This window comes from Equus caballus, chromosome X, assembly GCF_041296265.1.
Source record: "Equus caballus isolate H_3958 breed thoroughbred chromosome X, TB-T2T, whole genome shotgun sequence".
NCBI lineage: Eukaryota > Metazoa > Chordata > Mammalia > Perissodactyla > Equidae > Equus > Equus caballus.
In genome coordinates, this window is record NC_091715.1 from 10,876,692 (window position 1) to 10,898,542 (window position 21,851).

General features: G+C 38.0%; 1 protein-coding gene across 3 annotated transcripts in view; it reads left to right on the top strand.

Annotated features, from left to right (window-relative positions):
- GLRA2 (glycine receptor alpha 2) overlaps nucleotides 1–21,851 on the top strand; it is a 175,118-nt gene that overhangs the window by 120,366 nt on the left and 32,901 nt on the right. For all 3 annotated transcript variants that reach the window (XM_003365745.5, XM_023633280.2, XM_070256945.1), the window contains one exon: nucleotides 20,644–20,793. In XM_003365745.5, coding sequence (XP_003365793.1) covers nucleotides 20,644–20,793 — 150 coding nt within the window. The remainder of the gene's footprint in view (nucleotides 1–20,643; nucleotides 20,794–21,851) is intronic.

Genomic DNA, 21,851 nt, shown 5'->3' on the forward strand with positions numbered 1-21,851 from the left:
GGACCATACAGGTCCTTGTTGACCACTGGAAGGGTTCTAGCCTATATTCTAAGTGAAATATGGGCCATGGAAGGTTTTGAACAGAGAAGTGACATGATATAATTTATGTTTTAAAAAGGTTACTACAACTACGTTGTTGATGATAGACTCTGGGAGAACAAGAGAAGGAACAGGGATACCAGTTAGGAGGCTATTGTAGTCATTCAAATGAGAGATGATGGAGAGTGGGACCAGTGGCTGGCAGTGGAGAGATGAGAAACGGTCACATTCTGCTGGATGCATATTAAAGTAGAGCCAAGACAACTTCCTGATGGATTGGATATGGAATTTAAATGAAAGAAAGTAGTTAAACTTTTTAGCATAGCAACTGGAATGATGGAGTTATCAACCAACATAACCATGGGAAAGACTGTAGATAGAGCAGGTTAGTATAGATGTGCATTAAACATCAAAGTAAAGTTATTGAGTTGGCATTGGATATACAAGTGTGGAGTTAATAGAAGTTTCTGGCTAGAGATGCAAATTTCATTGATTGAAATACAGCTCATAGCATTTCTTTGTTTCTTTTACTAGACTGTAAATTCTTTGATGGCAGGACCCTGTCTCATTCATCTTTTTATCTCTAGCTCTTAATAAGGTGCCAGGAGCACAATGGATAACACTGTCTTTTACTGAATTCAAAGATGCTACATGGTTGAATTAATAAATAGATGAATGGGCAGATACTTACATGAGACCAATTTACACACTTTGAGAAAGGAATATTTTCCTTCTGTGGAAGAGAGAAGAATTCAAATTGTTTCATTTACCTTTAATGGTATTAGGAAGCCATGTTCAAGTAGATGTCACGGTAAAGGATCAAATATGACCTCCAAACTTGGCAGTGCACTGTCTTTCCCATCATTTTAGTTGGATAAAGAGATTATATACACATTGGCAGTCCTAGTTCTTGTTAGTCTTGATATAAGAGAATGACTCATATTGATCAAAGAAGAGTTGTCAATTTCTGGACAAGCTGGATGATCAGAGAAATTGAATTCCAAAGAAAAAGGGCAGGAAAATTCATCCATCTGGGAAAAACTCTATATTTGAAAACTATGCCAAGAGAAAAATAATTCTAGGAAGAAGATAACTGTGCTAAAATTTAATGTTAAAATAGAAAAGATTTGTCAATATCATCCAGTCTAAGAATTAAGTATATTTTCACAGATTACTAATAATTTTGAGCTAAATAATATCTCAAGCCTATGATTTATTAAAATTTGCAATTCTGTCCAAACAAATTTAATACTAAATATTTTATCACTTTTTACTTCCAGATCATATTTGAGAAAGGAGGTAGAATAGTTAAGTGGATAGAACTGAAGTGCCAGGACATCTGGGATTTATTTTTTTCCTGAATACTCCCCAGTTTGTCACTATAATTCCTTTTGTTGACTTGTGATAAATGAGGATGCATTATACATTCTAAGATCTCCATCTCTTTAGAATTTTTGAAAGAGAATGAAACACACACGCTCACACATACACACACAAACACATACGCATGCACATACACAAAGACATATTAATGAAAATTCATGATCAAGAAGACAATTTTACTTAAAAGGTCAAATATAACTTGATTTCAGAGTTCCAGAAAGCTCAAGTTTTCTCACATCAACTTCAGGTTATATATTACTGCACAGAAAGATGAGCAACACAATTCACTGAAGCTAACTCAGTTTCAAAACTATTTCAGATGTGATTGAGGATAAAAAATAGAGAAGTTAGCCTGGTAAGAATTCCAGGCCCCAAACAAAATGTATATGAACGTTCATGCTTTAGAGGTTTAGTTGTGCTTGATTTGTAAAAATGTTTATTTAATTTTCTGAACAAGTAATACTTTTACAAGAATGCCATATATGGTATTAAAAAAACTCCCTTGACCCCATCTTCCACAGGCCCAGTTCCTAAGTTTGTATCCCTCTGAACAAGTAAAGATTTCATATATTTATCAGGAACACATTACAGTTAGAAATTTAACCTATAAAAGGATTAAAACTTACATGATATTGAAACCTCCTACGCAAGTTCATGGACTGTCTTTTCATTTGTTCAAATCAACTTTTGTGTTCTTGCATGTTTCCTGTTAAGTTTACTCATAAATATTTTACTCTTTTTCTATTGCTATTGTGGATAAGTTATTATATTTTTATATGAATAAAAGTCTTTGATTTATATATATTAATTTTGTACTTTGCTATCTTACTGAATTCTCTTATTACTTGTAGATTTTTCATTTGGTTCTCTTGGGTTTTCCAGGTACATTGTTATATCATTCGCAAGTAGTTATAGTATCATCATCTCCTTTCTAATTTTTATACCTCTAGTTAAGTTCTTTTGCCTAATTGCCTTAATGTCTACCTCTAGTACAATGTTGCATGATAATGGTAATGTGGGCATACCTGCCTTGTTCCTGACACTAGTTGTAATTCTACCAGTGTTTCCCCATTAAACATAGTTCTGGCTTTTGCATACATATTTTCCATAAATTAATATTATTGAATATTTTATCGAGAATTTATGCTGAATTTTACAAATATCTGTTTAGCATATCAGTAGATGACCTTATAATTTTTCACATTAGATTCCAGGCCCAGATGGTTCCAGAGAGGACTTCTCATATACCTTGAAAGAGTAAATAATTTGAATCTGTTTTGTCTATTCCAGAATCTAGTGCATGAAAGAAAAACTTCTAAATCATAAAGCAAACATAACAGTGATACTAAAATTCCTCAAAAAGATTGCACACACACACACACAAGATAACTGCAGACAAGTCCTACTTAGGAGAGTCGATACAAGAATTATGTGACAAACAATTCAGCAAGGCATTAAAAAATAAGTTATGACCAAGTGGGATTTGTTCAAGAATGCAATGATAATTTGCTATAAGAAAACCTATTACTAAAATACTTCATATTAATCTATCTATGGAGAGATATCATGGTTATCTATATGCTGAAAAAAGTAGCCCTTGAAAGAATGTCTCTATTTCTTCTATGGAAATGGTTTACTTAGATATTTTAAAAATTACTTCTGGGATTAGTTTCAGCAAATCATATTTTTCTACAACATTGTCCATTTCATCCAGGTTTTCAAATGTATACGTTTAAGTTGGACAAAGTAGTCTCTTATGAGTCTTAATGTTATTTTTCTGTTTTATTCCCCATTATCATTTCTTATATAGTTATATTTTCCCTTTCTTGATTAGTCTAGCTAGGAGTTTCTCTTGTTTTATATAAAAAGCTAGTTTTCCATTGTATTTATTTTTCAAATACTTTCCTTTTTCGAATTCATTAATTCCTGCTTTTATCTTCATAATTCCTTCCTTCTACTTTCCTATAGTCTATTTTGTTGTTTACTGATAAAAATATTAAATATAAATATTCTGAGTAGTGCCCTAGATATGCCTTATAAATTGCGATACATATTGTTTTATAATTATTTTCTTGACACTATGCAATTTCTGTTTATATTTCCTCTTTGAGTCAAGGATTAAGAGAAATTAATTTTTCCCCCAGAAAGTAAGAACTTTTCTGGGTTTTGTTGTTCTTGTTTATTTCTAGTTTTGCCATGTTATCATAAGAAAATGTTTGCTGTACTATTTCCAATTTTTGAAATTTATTGAGATTGTCTTTGCAGTCTAGTACATGGTTGGGTTTGTGAATATTCTATGGCTATTTGGAAAGAAGGCATATTCTTTATTTAAAGAGTTCAGGAAGTATCAGATCTTCCTCATTATATTATTAGGTCTTCCATTTGTGCTCACTTCAAGTCTCAACTTACTGGACATTTCCTCTAATACATGTTTTCAAACCACATGCACTCTAAGCCCAGATGGGCTCCTTTCCTCTCTGCTCCTCTAGCACCTGTACTTCCTGCTATTTGAACAATTCTTGCACTGTATTATAATTTATTTACTTGTCAACACATTCAAGGTCCTTGAAATCAGGGAGCATGTTTTGTACACTGTTGTATCCTGTTGGCACATAGAAGGTCCTCAGAATCATTTGTTGAATGAATGGATAAATATCTCCATAACTTTCCCTTCCTTAGAATTCCTCTTAGAGAATACTGGAGAGAGGAAGCAAGACAACACTGGGAAGAAAATATTAAAGATAGTTTGGACGTGTCTGGCAAGTAAGTAGTCTTCCAAACAAGTCCTGTGATTCCCATCCAGACACTGGCAGCCTACCATATTGGTACCCAGATGTGGTCAGTAGCACACCTTCAGCCCAAGTGCACCAGGAAAAATGGCAAAGTGGCCAATGTTCACCAGCATTTTCTACTTCCCTTATTCTGTAACCTGTCCCTGAAGAAGTCACTAATCTCATAAGACTGCTCTGGTTCCAATATTCAGAAACCTCCTCAGTCCTTTTTTCCCTTCTGCAATGGAAATTCCAGCCAATTAGGCCAGTCTCAGTTGAGTGTTGGTTTTATTAAAGTAATTTGCAATAAGTTGTGACTGACTCTATCAACTTTATTTTTCAGGATATATGTTCATCCCCAAATGGGAGCCTGCTAATCTAAATAAGTCTTGGGTTAGTTGCTACTTATCTCTTTTTTACATAAAGCCCCATATACCTCCATGCTTTATTATGCTTTCAGAATGCATGGAATCAGAATAGTTTAAAGCAGGCAACCATATACAATCTTGACCTTTTCCTTTCCTTTCTTCATCTGAAAAATGAGCTGATCTAGAAAGTTGTCTCAGCTCTAAAATTCTATGATTGGTATTCTGTCACCTAGCCTTTGCAAATTAGTCTAAATAACTCCAATCACTGTTAGTAAGGACAAGCAAGGCAAATATTGAACTCATAATAAATCCTCAAATTGGAGGAGGGAATTGTATAGTTAGTCTTTGATTATCCACAGCACTGAGGCATAGCACAAATCATCTTAACAGTGAATAACACAAAAATCTGTTATCAATGATCAAAGACGAAAGAATGAGGAAGGGTCTAAGAGATCATTTGGTGCAAACCCTATCCTAGGCATAAATCTCCTGGAAAGAGGTATTGTAGGAAGCATTCTGGTTAATAAAATATTCCTATTAACTGTTAGGTCTAAGATATCAGAAAATATAATGTTGAAAAAATTAGAGTACAATAAAAATATTCCAAGTGTTAAAACTAGAATGAATACGTAATGTCACAGTGGAAATAAGGCTGTACCAAGAATCCTGTTCCAGGTCTGGCTTTGATCTTAACTGGTTCTTTGACACTAGGAAACTCTCTCAAGCTCTCTGACCTCTGTATCTGCATGACTGTATTATGTGGAGATAGAATGAATTATATGTTGAAATATCTTTGAAAGATCAATGTACCCTACACAATATACATAATACCAATTGTTCATGGTTACAATGTGCTTCAAATGTTACAGAAAATTAGACAAAATTACGCAAATTTAGTATTTTCATAATGTTACTTATAAACAAAATGTCTTAAATATTACCACCATGAGTCACAGTATTGGGTAAAACTCAACAAAAGTTTTGGAATGTATGGAAAGTATGGAAACGATCAAATTGAATTATGAGTTATAAAAGCATAAATGAATCTCTAAGTTGCAGTTGAGAGACCATACACTTTGCATCCTGTTTATCTAAAACGCCACAGGAATAATTTTTCCCGGTTTTCTGAAAATTAACAGTTTTGAATTTAAAGGTAAAACTGAGTCATTTCAGGCCAAAGAGTAATTTTAAAACAAGAATAGTAGCAGGAAAATTAGCCCCTCCCCAATAGCATTGATTTCAAGATACAGCAGTTGCCAAAAATCTCTTAAGTGCTTCCATCTAGGAAGAAGTCACATGAGACTAACTCCCACATTTAACTATAATGAAGATCCTAAATTGGATTAAACTATTAATTAATCTAACTAATTTGCAGTACTCAAGGCATCAATTCTAATGGCAGGATGGGAGTACAAGAGGTCAATTCCACCATGGCGATGAGAGTTAACATGTTTAAGCATTTACAAGGTACCAGACCCAGTTCTAAGCACTATTCACTTGTTATTTCATGTGTACCTCAACCCTTACAGCAAACCTATGAGATGGGCTCCATTATTGTTCCCATTTTTCAGCTGAGAAATCTGAGGCACTGAGTAATTAAGTATCTTACCCAAGATGTATAGATAGGAAGAGACAAGGCCTGATTTGGACTCTCAAAGTCCAACACTGGTGTTAATGGGTTTTACTACCACACCAATCCAGCACTGATAGAGTGGCCACCATCTATTTTCTTGTCTTTACCTCTATAAAACAGGTTTTTCAATGGCAGGAACCAAATATTAATTATCTTCATGTATCTCTCAGCATCTCACACATGGGGAACAGATTACAATGATTTGTTGACTGACTGCTAAAAATATTCAATTCATTTTGGGACCTTACATCTGTGTGTACAATGGCAACAAGAAATTGAGATGAGAATTTAAGTGATTCCAGAAAAAAATCCTTATAATGGAATGTTTTAGAGTATGAATGACCCAGTTTTACTTTCTATGTTGATCAAAATATAGAGAAAATTTATTAATTCAGACTACCTTCGGTAGTGGTTAGCTCAAATTGTAATATATGATTAAATCAGAAGTTCATTAAAAAGAACTTTCTGTAAAGAGCAAGATAGTAAATATATCAGGCTTTCTGGGCTATAAGATCTTTGTTACAACTACTCAACTCTACCATTGTAAGTGGAGAATAGAGAGCCATAGACAATATGTAAATGAACAGGTATGGATGCATTCTAATCAAATTTTATTTACAACACAAGGTAGCAGGACAGATGTAACCCATGGGCAGTAGTTTACCAACCCCTGGACTCCAGCATAGGTAAACTGACTTTGAATAGCTACTTTATACACGTCCAAGTAGGAAGCTTACTTGAATGAATAGATTAAAAATGAATATATTATGGTTCTTGTTCTCTTATACTGATTAATTATCCTTCCAGGTATCTTGCCTATTACTTTTCTTAAATTTCTCTTTAAAAAGTCCAAAAGTAATCATCAAATCTTACCAAATTCTGGATTTGTGAGACCCAAAGTAAACAACTTATCTCTCTTCTCTCTCTCCCTCCCTTTCTCTCCTAAGATACCATACATTTGTTATCTATTCCTGCATAACAAATTACCCCTCCCCAAACTTAGTGGCTTAAACAATATTTTAATCTCAGTTTCTATGCGTCAAGAATCCAGGCACAACTTAGCTGGGACCTCTGTTTCAGGGCCTCTCAGGAGACTAAAATTAAGGTATCAGCTGGGACTGCAGAAGGCCCAAGTAGAGAAGGATCCACTGCCAAGCTCACTCATATAGTTGTTGGTAGGTTTCAGTTCCTCCTGAGTTGTTGGACTGAGGCCTCAGTTCCTCACTGACTGTTGGCTGAATGCTACCCTCAGTTCCTTGCCAGGCAGCCCTCTCCACCAAGGCAAGCACATGAGAAGAACCAGAGAAAGAATGCCAGCAAGAAAAAAAGTGTAAAAAAGATGGAAATTGTTCTTTTATAACCTAATCATGAAAGTAACATCCCATCACTTTTGCCACATTATATTTGTCAGAAGCAAGTTGCTAGGTCCAGCCCACAGTCAAGAGGAAGGGGTTACCCAGGGATATGAAGACCAGGAGGCAAGAATCATTGGGGGCTATTTTAGGAGGCTACCTACCACACACTATGAAAACAGTCTGCATTGGTATTTTAGTGTAACACTGTTAACACTTTTAATTCATATCCTGTCAACAGGAATAATTTATACCTTCATAATATCTACATCCTTATAAGCTCAAAATATAACCATGACTCAATCTCCCTAACAAACTTCATATCTAGCATGGAACAGATCACTTATATTATGTTTCTGCAAATAAGGTGCTCTCCTTGTTTCTCTGACCCCAGGAGGGTTGATACATACTGAAGAACTCTTGCATAGTATTAGATAGGAAATATTAGTTTTTGTTATAATTACTCAATTCTAATTCATGAATTTAAAACTAGCTATGCAGAGCAAAAAGGGAAATGATGGGTGTTAAACTTTATAGGTAATATAGATCTCAAATTGATTTGATACTTCTCCAGTTGGTTTTTTAATCATGTCAATGCTCCGTTCTTATTGATGATGTGCAAACCAGCCAAATAGAGGGCTTTAGTCAATAAGAAAGGGATTTTCAGTAGGATTCATGGTTTGTTTGCCATCTTGGTTCTAAATGGTGCATGATGTAGCAGGTATCATTTTTGTGTCAGGCTTCCCTGATCTAATTTTAGGTTTGGGTCATTTGTTTCAGTGAACTGCAGACCTATAACAAGTATTTGGATACAGGTAGTTCATTTGGGAGGTGGTCTCAGGAAAGACAAGTGAGAGCGTGTGGAGTGTAAACAAGGAAAGGAGAAAAACCAATAAAGTGTATTACTGAGTTGGTTACCGTGGAGGGCAACAGGGTTCAATCCTGCTGGGGATCCTCTGAAAAACTATAGAATTCTCATCAGACTTGTCCACCAAGTAATTGGAAATCTGGGGTCTTTATCCACCAACTCCCATCCCTCCATTGTTGAGGGCTGTCCTTGGGAGTATTCTAGGCTTCCTTGCATGCAAGTTGAGAAAGTTCAATTAACGTGCCAGAAAAATCTCTTAGGCAGAAAAGCAGATAGATTCAAGGGCTCGAAGTGAGTTGCTGACAGTTTACAGGAGACTTTCTCACTGAATTTGCAGGTGAAATCAGCGCATCTACTACACGTAGTCTTACACATGTAAATGTTTTTCATCAATACAATTTGTTCATAAGCAAGGAATTCACTACTTTAGGCAAGTTCTGCCTGGCACACAGAGGTGCTCAATGAATAAGCATTACTAGATGACATTGAAAGTGGTAAGATGGCAAAGCAGAGAGTCAGAAGGCTGGGACTCACAGCTCTGATCACCTTGAGATTGGGACCCCATCCCGCTGTAGACTTTGTTTCCTCTCTCATCACTTTCTCTTTCCCTTGAGTCACAGAATCATAGAATAGCAGAAACCTTGGAGGTGATCATCCAACCCTTTTATATTTCCAAGAAGGAACTTAAGGCCCAGAAAGGTGAAATGATGTGGCCAAGTTTGCAAAGTCAGCCAGTGGCAAAGCCAAGACCCACATCCCTGGCGTCTTCTCACTGCTATCACAGCCCTGCTGCCTCTTATTAGTTTATATAATCCTACAAGATTGGTTTCCACCAAGGGACTGAGATTGATCTAAACTCTCTGAAGCAGATATATGCAACTAATATTTTAGAAACTGATGTGCTCAATGCCCAACCAAAATCTTTTCACATTTACAATTTATCTTTTTTAGCAGTCTGTATACTTCCATATTGAAATATAATAATGCTTCCTGATGACACTGCCTTTTTTATTTCTTCAAATAGCCTGCACATCTATTTGTGTCATTTTATTCAGGAGGTTGTAGGATTTCTTTTTAATTACTAACAGACTCCTGCAGGCTAGTATCTATTGCAAATAAGTATCTGATTATTAGTGGGTGATTTGTGTGTCTGGTTTTTGTGGTGAGGAGAAAGACATGGAGCTGACTTGCATCAAAATGCTGCTCAGCTACAAGAAATGGACACAGTAGAGGCCAGATCTTTGGTAATTTACACCGACAAAAAGTGAGATCACCAGCCCAGCCAGATGCTTTTGTACCACATTAATTCCCAACCTCTGATTGACCTGTAGCTCCTTTCTTATTTCCTCCTCTCTACGTGTAACCTGGAGCATGATGGGGGCCTAGAATTTTTCCATTTCAGTTTCACTTTGGATGGTATGAAACAGTAGGTAGCTGATTAGCTTCAAGAGCTTTAGGTTAGCACGCACCAGACAGGAGTGCCCAGGGTGCCATGCCAAGAAGGGAAGGTTTCTGTCAAGGTGGCTCCCATGGAGACATCCTCACTGACCTGCCGCCTCTACTGTGAGCTCAGATTAAATTATAGAGCTAACGTTAAACCAGGCCACAGGGCAGGGGTTGTGTTGGAAAGCTTCTCAGCTACCAGTGACTCTGCCATTCAATTAAAATTAAATTATTAAAATTATATTCTCAGCTGTGAAATACTCTTTGCTCCAAAGGAACATCTGTCCTCATCCCCAGGATGTAGCATCCCCATGCTCAGAGGATTCAGGTACATTGTGGGGAAGCTCAGCACCTGGAGAAGCCTCTTTGTACCCTGGGGTCATCACAGGATTCTAGGTGTTCTTGGGGAAATGGCTTCTTGATCACTGCAGATTGAACTGGGCTTCTAAGACTGCCACCATTTTGTAGCCCAGAATCACCCATTCCCCACCTATCTTACCTACCGATCATCTCAGAAGTTGGCCTGCATCAGGAGTACACCATCGTGATTGCTGTGGGATGACAAAAGGTCTGCACATACTCACTCAATACTGGCCCTTTCACTCACTCTGATAATGTTCTGAGTTTCAGAAATGGTCAAGGGTGAGAGGTTTGGCCAGTGATGCCTTCCTGATCTGGCTTCCTCATCCTACTTTAGGGAGCATAGCTGACTTGGAAATCATAAATCAACAAAGCCCAGTCTAGGAGGTGGGGACTCCTTAGCTTTTTCATATTCCTCCTCCCATCAAGCCCTCTCTCTGGGGAACAAAAGATGGAAAGCAGGAGAAAACTTTTGTCATCACTGTAAACCCTATCCACCATTCCAAGGCCTTTCACTCAGCCTTAGTCCAAAGGACAATTAATTTCCCTCCTTCCCCTTCCTTGCTCCGAAGTATAAAGTTTGAACCTGGAGTGGGGTTGGTGGAGTAAATAAAGAAGTGGAAACAGCACTAATTGCTGACTGAGAAAGCAAATGAAAAACAGTGTAGTTTTCTCTCATCTTTAAGCATTCATTTTCACTTCATGGCTGCAGGTGTAACTGTGCTGCTGTTTCATACTCACCCACTCCACTGCATACACTTTCTCACCTCTCTCTCATAGTAGATGCTGTCATCTGGCAAAACCAGTCTGTGAGTAATTCTGACTCACTCCCCAGAGAGAGGTTCCCAATGGGGTCAGTGAGCCAGAAAAGCACAGAATGTGGAGTCAAGCCAGAGTAGATGTGAATAGCAGCTCAACTACTCTTTCACTGTGTGATGTTGGTAAAATTAACGAGTAAACCCAGTTTTCTTTTCTTTTCTTATAATAGAGATAACTCAGAGTTGTGGTGTTGCAAGCTTTTTGTTGATGATCGTGGTGGTGGTTTGTTGTTTTGGTTTGTTTTTTTAATGGCATATCTCAGGCCCTCTGATATACAAGAGTATTCACTACAACAAGCTTCCATTTTATGCGAACTTAGTTTATGTGAACTTGAAATAGGGCAATATAAAAATACTAATAAAGTCTTAACGCATGCACAGAACATGAAATACAACAAATTCTACTTTACATTTTTTCTCTAGGGAAATTTCTTGATTTCTGCAAGTTTTGAATTATGCAATGTCTTCAGGATCTCATCCCTGGCAAGCTAATGTGACTGAGAGTCTACAGTCTGCCAAATGAGTGCTAAGATTTACATAAAGTGTCTTGTTCAATCCTTCAACGACCCCATAACACTGGAATCCTTGGGCCCCTACTTCAATAAGAGGAAACTGAGATTCCAAAAGGCTAAGTAATTTTCCCAAGTTCATTAGCCATTCAGCTAGGATTCAAATCCAAGTTGGCCTGCCTCCAAAGTTGCTCATTTCTTTCCTTTCTTTCCCATATTCATATTCTCCCCAATTTGTTTCTCTCTTTCTCTCTTTCACACACACATCATACATGCATGCAAACACTGACTATGCAAATATCTATTAAGTGGAGCATCATATCATTATCCTCCAAAAGCCTATGGTTTTCTTTCCAAGGCTAAGATAACCCAATTGACTCTTTTCTTCATTGGGGTTATTTTCACACTATTGGGCAATTTGCTCCTGACTCCCACTCCTTCCTCATTCCTGCTCTTGTTTGAGAAGCAATATGCTGCCCTTGTTTTGTCACTGATGGTACAGTCACAGGAAGTAGACTATGGAAAAAATCAGTATTCTTGTCCATCAGCTGAGAATGTGGTGAGACATGTGGCAGACATAAGCACAGGGAAGAAGATGTCCCCTGGTCTTGATTCCTCCCCTTCCTCCAGATGCCACTCCCTCCTTACTTTGGCTCTCTTCCCCAGATGCCTGCATTTCTAGAAGGCTGAGACTTGGGGGTGCCTTTCTAAAGAGTGTCCCTATGGTGCCCCTAACAGTGGATATCACCTAGTATTCCTCATGTATTCTGGAGCTGGCAGTTCTACCCTTCTCTTACTTGCATGCTTACAAAACTCACATGGATAGTGTACTTTGGCAAGCTACTTTGAATGGTATTTTTTTTCTCCTCAAAGCCACAGTGCATGGTTGTATATCCTAGTTGCAAGCCCTTCTAGTTCTTCTACATGAGCTGCCACCACAACATGGAAACAGACAGGCAGGTGGTGTGGTTCTGCAACCAGGAAGCAAACGTGGGCTGCTGAAGCAGTGACAGCGGCGAACTTTAAGCACTAGATCATCAAGGCTGGCTCTTGAACAGTTTTCTGACCACCATAATGGAGAGAAGCTTATTCATCTTTGGAAATAATATCAGTTTATCAGTTAACTAGGCCTATGTGCTACCTAACACCCAACAAACTAATTAGTTCCTGAGGGTTGCTCAGGTCCTGTCCTGATGAAAGTTTTGTAATCTAAGGAGTACCATTTGTAACCAGTTGGCTCCTGCAGATACCAGGCTTGGAGGCACTGCCACCCAATGGCTGTTTCTGCAAACAGCACCTTCACAAGAGTTGTGTTTACTCAATACTCTACCAAGAACCCAACAAGAGTACAAGACGTGGAGAGAAAATGGGGTGGGGGTGGTGACACTGGGATAGGCCAGGTAGTCAGTGCTGCCACCATCCCTATCTGCCAAGGAAATCTGATTTTCCTGGCATTAAACAGCAGACGTGAGCTCTTTGATTAGGCAATAAAAATGGCAACTTGGCAGTGAAATTGTAAAGATAAAATTGTACAACACCACGAATCTTTGGCATGAAGATTAATTTGACTATCTATGTTTTTTTCTGACAATATTTTTACAGAGACTGAATGTAGGTAAGAGGCAAAACAGCAAATCAGGCCAGAATTCTCATTTCCACTTCTGCTGATTATTAATTGTATAAGATTTAGACATGCATTTAATTAACTTATTTTTCTCCCCCATAAAATGAGGATGGAGAGGGTGGTGGTGTACTCACATAGCACTCAATGAAAGACAAGTTGATTGAAGCTACCAAAGGCTTCTGTTCCTGTATAATGGAAGCACAAGTCAGGGTACTGTGACCAACAGGTATCCTTCATTTCAACAGCAGCATTAATCAGGGTTAATTAAAGATTTTCCTTCTAAATTAGATTTAAAAATTGTACTTTACGGAGCAGAAAATCTTCTATTCTTGTTTAGCAATGGTTTGCATGCATAGTTTGAGAATAATTAAACACTGACTCAAGCAGGTGGGTGTGAGAGATCATTCCACTTAACAAAAAATATCTAAGTATTTTGAGATTGCCCTATGAATTCTATTTTTTCTCTTTTCTATTAAAAAATAATGCTTGGTTGATCATAGTCATTTATGGTTTTTCCCCACTGTGGAGAACTTCTCTCCAAGGACAAAATCTTCCTTGATTGGCTGCTGGAGAAATGTCATAGCTTTCTGGGGTCAGCCTAGGGGCTGGGAACGTGGACATATTTTAGTTGGCACATCATTACATGGGAGTGCCTTGCTCATAAGGAATGTAGAGGGTATCCAAGCTGTAAAAACGTTCAGGCAATGCTTGTAGAATGATGATCCACTCTTCTGTGCTGGGGATAAACACTGGGTAGAAAATGGCCCAACCCATGAATAACTGGCTTCATGACAGAGGAGGTGGTGTACTTTTTGAATATAGACAAAACAAATTATGGGACTTGAGTAAATAAATTAATGGCTTTATTTTTCCATTTTGAAACTGATCTGAGTATATAATTAATGAAAAAATTGACTCAAGAAAACTTGCCAAAGTTTTCAAAAAATGCCAAGACAGTGTTGAAAAGAACATTAATGGAAAACTAAGAAATGTCAACATGACGCCAAAACAACTGAGCAATGAGCTAAACTCCACCATCTAACTGATCTGTTCAAATATCAGATAAATGTTTATTTAGTGCCACAAAAACCTAAACCACTTAACTGGCTCTACTTTTTCACCAGATATGTTTGTAAACTACATGAATTGTAAAGTCATGAGAATAATAAATATCCTTCTTTCCCTTAGTGAAAATAAATCAAGAGTAATCTGGATATCATTACCTATCAGCTTTAAAAGACCTAAGCTAATTGTTTTAATTTTAGTTTTCTTCTCTTTCTCTTTTCTTTTTTTTTTGGTAGCTAAGCCTCCATATAAAGCAGTGATTATGAAAGGAATTTGAATTTATATACAGCTTGGATAATTTGTCAATCAACCAAACTATAGAGCTCTTAATATATGCACAAAGACTTGTCCTTGGCGGCATAGATATAAAAGACATTACTGGGTCTTTATCCTCCAGGTATCCTATACTTCAGTTGACTGGATAAAACATGCATTCATGAAGCAAACACTAAACTGTTTGATCCTAACTGTAAGTGAACTACAAATTCTAAAGATGGGTAAGACCACTGTGGGCTAGAATATGCAGAGGAAGCATCACCCTGGAGATGGAATTTGAGCTATTCCTTGAGAAATTAAATACTACTCCTGGAAATAAACAGGTAGAGAAAAGGCAGGAAGAATTTCTATGCTGAGAGAAGCGTGTAGACCAGGATTTCTCAACCTTAACACTATTAACATTTGGGGCTGGATAATTCTTTGTCTTGGGGGCTGTCTTATGCATTGTCAAGCGTTAGCAGTATTCCTGGCCTCTACCTACTAGAAGCCAGTGGCAAAATGCCACTCCCAAGTTGGGACAACCAAAAACATTCATTTTCAGACATTGCCAAGTGTCCTCTCAGGGTAACATCATACCAAGTTGAAAACCACTGGACTAGGCATAGATATCTAGGTTTGGCAGGAAAGGGGGGTTGCTTTCTCTATCCCAGAGTTTATCAACCTCTGAATTATTGACATTTTGAGCTGGATAACTCTTCATTGTGGGGGCTTTTCCTGTGGATTATAGGCTGTTTTGCAACATTCCTGACCTCAACAGACTAGTCACCAGTAGGACCTCCCCCTGATTGAGACAACCAAAAATATCTCCAGACATTGCCAAATGCCCCCTGAGGTGCAAAATCACACCTGTTTGAGAACCACTGGGATTCTCAGTAGGAATGGGCTTAGCTTCCTCAAGGATAAGTAGAATTGCTTAAACAAAATACAAGGTTAGTGTTAGGAAAGAGTGGAATAAGATGGAGTAACTAGGGTGGACACATGCTGTGTGAGATCTTGGATACTAGAGCCTGTAATAGGCAGCCACAGTAGTTCTTAAAAAGGTGTGTTGCAAAATGAAATTGGTGTTTTAAATGTAATCTTGCAGAAGCAAAAGGATAAAGTGCCATGGGGAAGAGCTGAATACAGGGGTATCAGTTAGGAAGTTGTTATCATAACCAGGTGTAAGTGTTGATGGCCAGGGTTGTAGTGACATCTTTGGGAAGAGAGAAAAGAGTAAACCCAAGGGTGCTTTGCAGAAAGAAATGTTGAGCTTTGCAACAGATTGAATATTAGAGATGAAGGCAAGGAAACAACTAGGAAAGGAAACAATGAAGGCAATGATGAAACTAGGGTTGCTCGTGGGAAAAAAGATACAAATGAGACGAACGGAAAGGAGGGGCATTTAATGAATTTGATTTTGCAAATACTAACTACAGTCATTTTAGAATTAGCACAGGAATGCTGGTGAGAGGTCGGAGCTGAGTGATGGATTTGGGAGTTTTGGAAAAACAAAACCCTGAAATCTCTGTGGCTTAATATAACAAAAGCTTATTTCTCACTCACATTATACTCCACTGTGGAATGAGTGGCCCTGCATCTTTTAGGGATCCAGGCTTCTTCCATCTATGGCACTGCCATCTTAAATGGGTGACATCCAAGGTGGCTGCAGAAGGGTTAAGTCCTATGGACCCCATGGGAGATTTTAGAGGCCCTGAAGTGGCATATATTACTTCTGCCCACACTCCAGTGGGTGATCCAACTGAACCAGAAAATCTAGTTTACTAGTGTTCCAGAAAGAGAAAATGGGATTTATAAGAACTTGGCCGATCTCTGCAATAGGAGACACACATACAGAAGACTAAGAAGAAAACTACAGGAGTGGATGAATTCATTGAGGACGTGAAGATAGAGGGAAAATTGAAGAGGATAGTTTAAGGAACACAAAAATAACAAAAAGAACAAGATCCAGCAAAGGATTCAGAGATGTTGTTAGAAAGCTTGGAAGAGAACCAGCCCTGTGTAGTTGAAAGTGGCAAGAGGAGGGGAGACAAATTTCTGTGAGGAGGAAAAATGCCTGCTTTTGCTAAGACTCTTGCTTTTGGAGACAAAGAAATTCAGGATAATTAGAAAAGGACTTATACATCTATATCCCACCTCAAAACCACCATTAGCTTATCTTTATGAGCAGTCTGAAACCAAAACCTCTCTGCCTGGCCTTCAATGTGCTGGCCCAGTCTATCTATTCACACCTCACCATGTACTTCCCAGGCACCCAGCATATCCTGGTCACTAGGTTGTTCACCATCCCCGAGCTCACCTACTCTCTCCCATCTTCATGGCTTTGCTTTTGCAGCTTCTTCTACCCATCAAAGTCCTGGCCTTCCTCAAGCCCTAAGTCAAATGCCACAACATCTAGGAATAAACCCTTTCCAGTTTTTCCCTGCCAACATCAACCTCCCCATTTTCCAGCAGCCTTTTGATCTTTCCTGTACTTTGGCACATGGTACCATCCACTCTGTATCAGTTATATGTTCACTTGACTGTCTCCCTCAGTAGACCACAGGTTTCTCAAGCACCAAACAGGATCGCTGGGATTTACAACCCCAGGACAAAATAGACAATTTTATAGTCTAGGTCAGGGGCTGACAAACGTTTTCTGTAAAGGGCCCCATAGTAAATATTTTAGGCTTTGCAGGACATGTGGTCTCTGTCACAACTACTCAACTGTGACATTTTAATGCAAAAGCAACCACAGACAATATGTAAATGAATGAGTATGGCTGTGTTCCAATAAAGCTTTATTTATAAAACATGTGGTGGGCCAGATTTGATCCATAGGCTATAATTTGCTACTCTCTGACCTATGTGAATGATACTTTCTGAAGCACGGTGTGAACGGCATCCCCTGGAGTGTAATCTGTGAAGTCCTGGGAAGAATCAATGTACATCTTAGTTATCCTCGTATCTTCTGCCCCACCTCCCACTAGCACCTAGTATAGTGCCTTGCACATGATAGGCCTTCAGTGTTTATTTTTCCAAATTAAATATGCCTGGAAAGGTACCAAGTCAGTGGATCATAATAGCATTTTGAGAGCTTAATTACCTTTGAAAACTATTTTGCAAGACTGTAGTAAAGTAGTTTAGGAAGGGATCATGTAAGCCCAAGAATCATAAAAAGAATGAGACGGGGAAGATGTGAGCTAAAAACATCTAAGGATGAGCAGCCAAAGAGAAAGAATCTGGCATCAGAGCTGGGTAAAAGCAACAAAAAGGCATTCCAATCCGGAGAGAGCAGCACCGAGGGACATCACATCATATGTAATCGATGTCTCAAAACACACTCTAAATCCGTGTGAATAATGCATTTAATACCAGCATTTCAATGCTGGGAAGATGTTCGTGATTTGGAGGAAACTCAGAGACCAACCAAAATGATTAAGAGACTGAAAGGATTCATTTATGAGCAGCTATAAAAGAAGCCAAATACGTGCTTGGCTTGCTGATGGCCAAAAGGAGATGGGGAAAAGGTTTATAAATTACTGAATACTGTAAACACCAGGAAGGGGAGAAATGATGGTCAGCTCTATTGGACTTAGCTCTTGGTGTAGACATATCTCAGGCATTGACAAATCCTTCTCATTATTGGGTCTTAAAACATTTACAGGGCATCTGAATAATATATAACTGGGAATGCTGTGATTGGTAATGTTCTATTATTAAAGGAGAATATGCTTTCTCCAGAAGTGTAAATTATTGTTTATTAAGGAAAGAAATATTCCAAGAATACTAGGCATGCTGAGAGAATTAAAATGTGCTAATAGTCCACTCTTAGAAATATCAAATATATGCAATTGTGTGTCACGTCACATAGTGTAGAATTGTTGAAATTAAAGCACAAAGATGGAAAGATGGCCAGATCCATCCATCCATCCTCCCATCTGTCTGTCATTCAATCATCCATTTATCCATCCATCCCACATATCTAATGCTTACTCACTATTTTCCAGGCCCTGTGCTGGTGATACACAGAGTAATACTACACAGGGTCTGTCCAAAAAAAGCCAAAGCTTATAGTCTAGTCGTGGGGTCAGGGCAGCTGGTGGTCTAAGTAGAAAAAGACAGGTTCAATAGAGAGTGATAAGAGCCCCCAGTCCAGATGGGAGAAAGCAGAAAGGTTAGGGAGGCTTCCCAGGGGAGCTGGTATCTAAGCCAAATCCTGAAGGATTCTGAGAAGTCTGTTAATAAGAATGAGAATAAGCATCCCAGGTGGGAAAAGTGATACATTCAAAGTGCTGTAGATGACAAAGTGCTGGATTACTTTGTCACAACCTATGTAGAACTGACAAGTAATTCAGATTGACTGAAACCAATAGTGTAAGGCAGGTGGTAACCTTAAAAATGATAACTGGAATATATTAGGATTGTGGGTGATTTTTATTTTCCTGGATTTTTCTGCCTCTTCCAAAATTTCTCCATTAACAAAATCACACCCTTATGTCGCCAAACAAGTGCAAACATTTATATAGCACTTATTCTGTGCCAGACACTATTCTAAGCACTTTGCATATATTAAGTGACTTTATCCACATAACTCTATGAGATAGGTACTATTATTGTCCCTGTTTTACAGATGAGGAAGGGAGGCAGAGAAAGGTTAAACAACTTGGCAAAGTTATAGAGATAGGAACAGAGCAGTGTTTCTTACTTAGGGCATCTCGCTCTAGAGTCTCTGCTTTTACATCCTCTGTGCTGCTATTAACTTTCTAAGTCAAGAGCTTATTTTCTTATCATTTACTTCCATAGTCCCAGTCTAAAAATTGATTTAATAATCAGATGTACTGTCAAATATTTGGGGGGAAGAAGAATGTTCATAACCCCAAAGTTTACAGTAGCAAAAAATAAAGCTAAAAATCACCTAAATGTCCTATAATACAGAATAACTAATCAAGGTGTGGACATTATGCAAGCATTGGAAATTATGATTTAGAAGAAAGTTAGATGACTTGGGAAATGCTCACAACACAGGTTAAAGGGAAACGCAAGATACAAACTGTATAATCCTAGTAAGGTGTTGGTGTGTGTCTGGGAAGGAACATCACTAGTCAGACTGGATTCCAATTCCAATCTTAGCTCTGCCAATTATTAGCTTTGTGACCTTGGGTAATAATTTCACCCACCTGCACCCTAGAGTCCTCATCAGAACATGGGGGTAATATAGTTGTTGTAATGGTTAGAAAATGAATACATGTAAAATGTTTAAAATACTGGCTGGCAAGCACTCAGTGTCAGCTATCAAAAAAATAGGAAACCCTATTTAAAAATTAGAACTAGATAGTACACATTCAGCTGGTGGTTTGATAAACATCCTTTGTAGTCTGCGGTCCAATATGTTACAACTTTGAGTTATTTTCCCCCTTATACTTTAAAAAACAACTGGAAGTTAAATGAGATGGGGTCACTTTCCATTGCAAGTAAAAAATATTTGCTTTCAGAATCTGCTTTATCAAATTGTAAGATGTACTAAACACTCAACCAACCATTGAAGGGTTATAAAAGTTTGCTTTTTAACCAGATACCTTCCCAAGGCTAGAGCCCTGAGGTTTTATTTTGGCTAAATATTCTTGAATTGTGATAGCTTAAAACTATTTAGAAATGTGTTTTCATGTCAGTTAGGATGAATAGATTGATGACCATCACAAATTGGTTTTGAAGGGCCCAAGGCCTTACACAGTTTATTTCTCTTCCAAGTTTTGGAATTATCTTAATTATATTAGTTTTTAAATGTTAAGAAAAAAATAGAAGGAAATTAGCAGTTTCGAAAATAGTGTCCATTCTATTTTACCTCAAAATTATGTTTTTCTTTTTTTTTCCTTAAGGAAATTCTCATAGTTGTCTTTGGAGCTGGTCTCAGGGGTGAGGCTACTTGAGCACGTGGGATATACTTAAAGATGGAACAAGGGCCCGGGGCCGGTGGGTGTGTGACTTTCACTGCTCTACTCAGAATCTTCGAAGTAGAATCGAAAATGCTTAAGTACTTTCTTAAAGTTAGGCCAGAAAATCCTCGATGAAGGGAAATGTGGTTATTCTGCTGCTCACAACTTTAGGAACCTGGTTTTCCCGCAAGTTTTCATGGGGCCTCTCTCTCCCTCTCTCAGGTCTCCTATGTAAAAGCGATTGACATCTGGATGGCGGTGTGCCTTCTGTTTGTGTTTGCGGCCTTACTGGAATATGCAGCAGTGAACTTCGTCTCCAGGCAACACAAGGAGTTCCTGCGGCTCCGGAGAAGACAGAAGAGGCAGAATAAGGTATAGCTGGCCCTCAGTGCAATCAAAGTCAGATAGAGCTTGAGGTGGTGAACCAGGAAATGCACTTCAGAAAACAGAAGCACACATAGTGAGCAAGACACTAAGGTTAATTTTTGTCCTGATTAGTCTTACCACACCGAATTTCTGCTCAGGTTAGTACTTTAAAATTTGGGCAGTTTTCTCACATTTAGCAAATAAAAATCAGGGCACACAGCTAAACTTGAATTTCAGATAAACAATAAACAATATTTAGTGTAAGTATGTCCCAAATATTGCATGTGACAATACTAATAAGTTATTTATTATCTGAAACTCAAATTTAACTGGGAGCTCTGTGTTTTATCTGGTAACTCTAATTGGAGATATATACTCAATTTGACAAACTGACTTTAAAATCCTGTTGTTTTGAACATTGATAATTTGTATGACTTTGTGTGCATAACTGCTTTGATTTTCTCATCAACTGCTCTGGCTTTATGTAAATAAGGTTCCTACCTTTGTTGACTGAAACTTGATAAATCCAATCAGCCTGATCATATTGTCTCAACTTACACTTCAATGCAGAAACCCAAAATTTACTCTATGCAGGGGTTTGAGGTTTCAAACATATGGCTCAAAAATCTCCAGTTCAGTGGTTCCCAAACTTGCCTACATATTGGAATAGCCTGGGGATCTTTCAAAAATCCCAAATATTGGCCACATCCCACACCAATTAAATCCTAGTCTCAGGATGGGGCACAGGAGTATTTCTAAAGCTCCCCAGGTAATTCCAGTGTGCAGACACATTTGAGAAGCACTGTTCTGGTTTGTAATCCACTTTCATATAGGACACCAGAATGCTTTCACTTGTTTTCAGTTTCAGATTCTGGGAGAGAAATATGCTCTTTGATATGGAGAATGTTAGTGCCTGTAACAATATCACTAGAAAACTAAAAGTTAAAATTTTTAATATAGGAGATGAGAGATATTTTTCAAAATCTGTCTCCCCCAAAATGATAAGTTAAATCTGCTGGTAAAGCCACTTATATGCTACTCTGTCAGAGCAAAAACAAAAAATG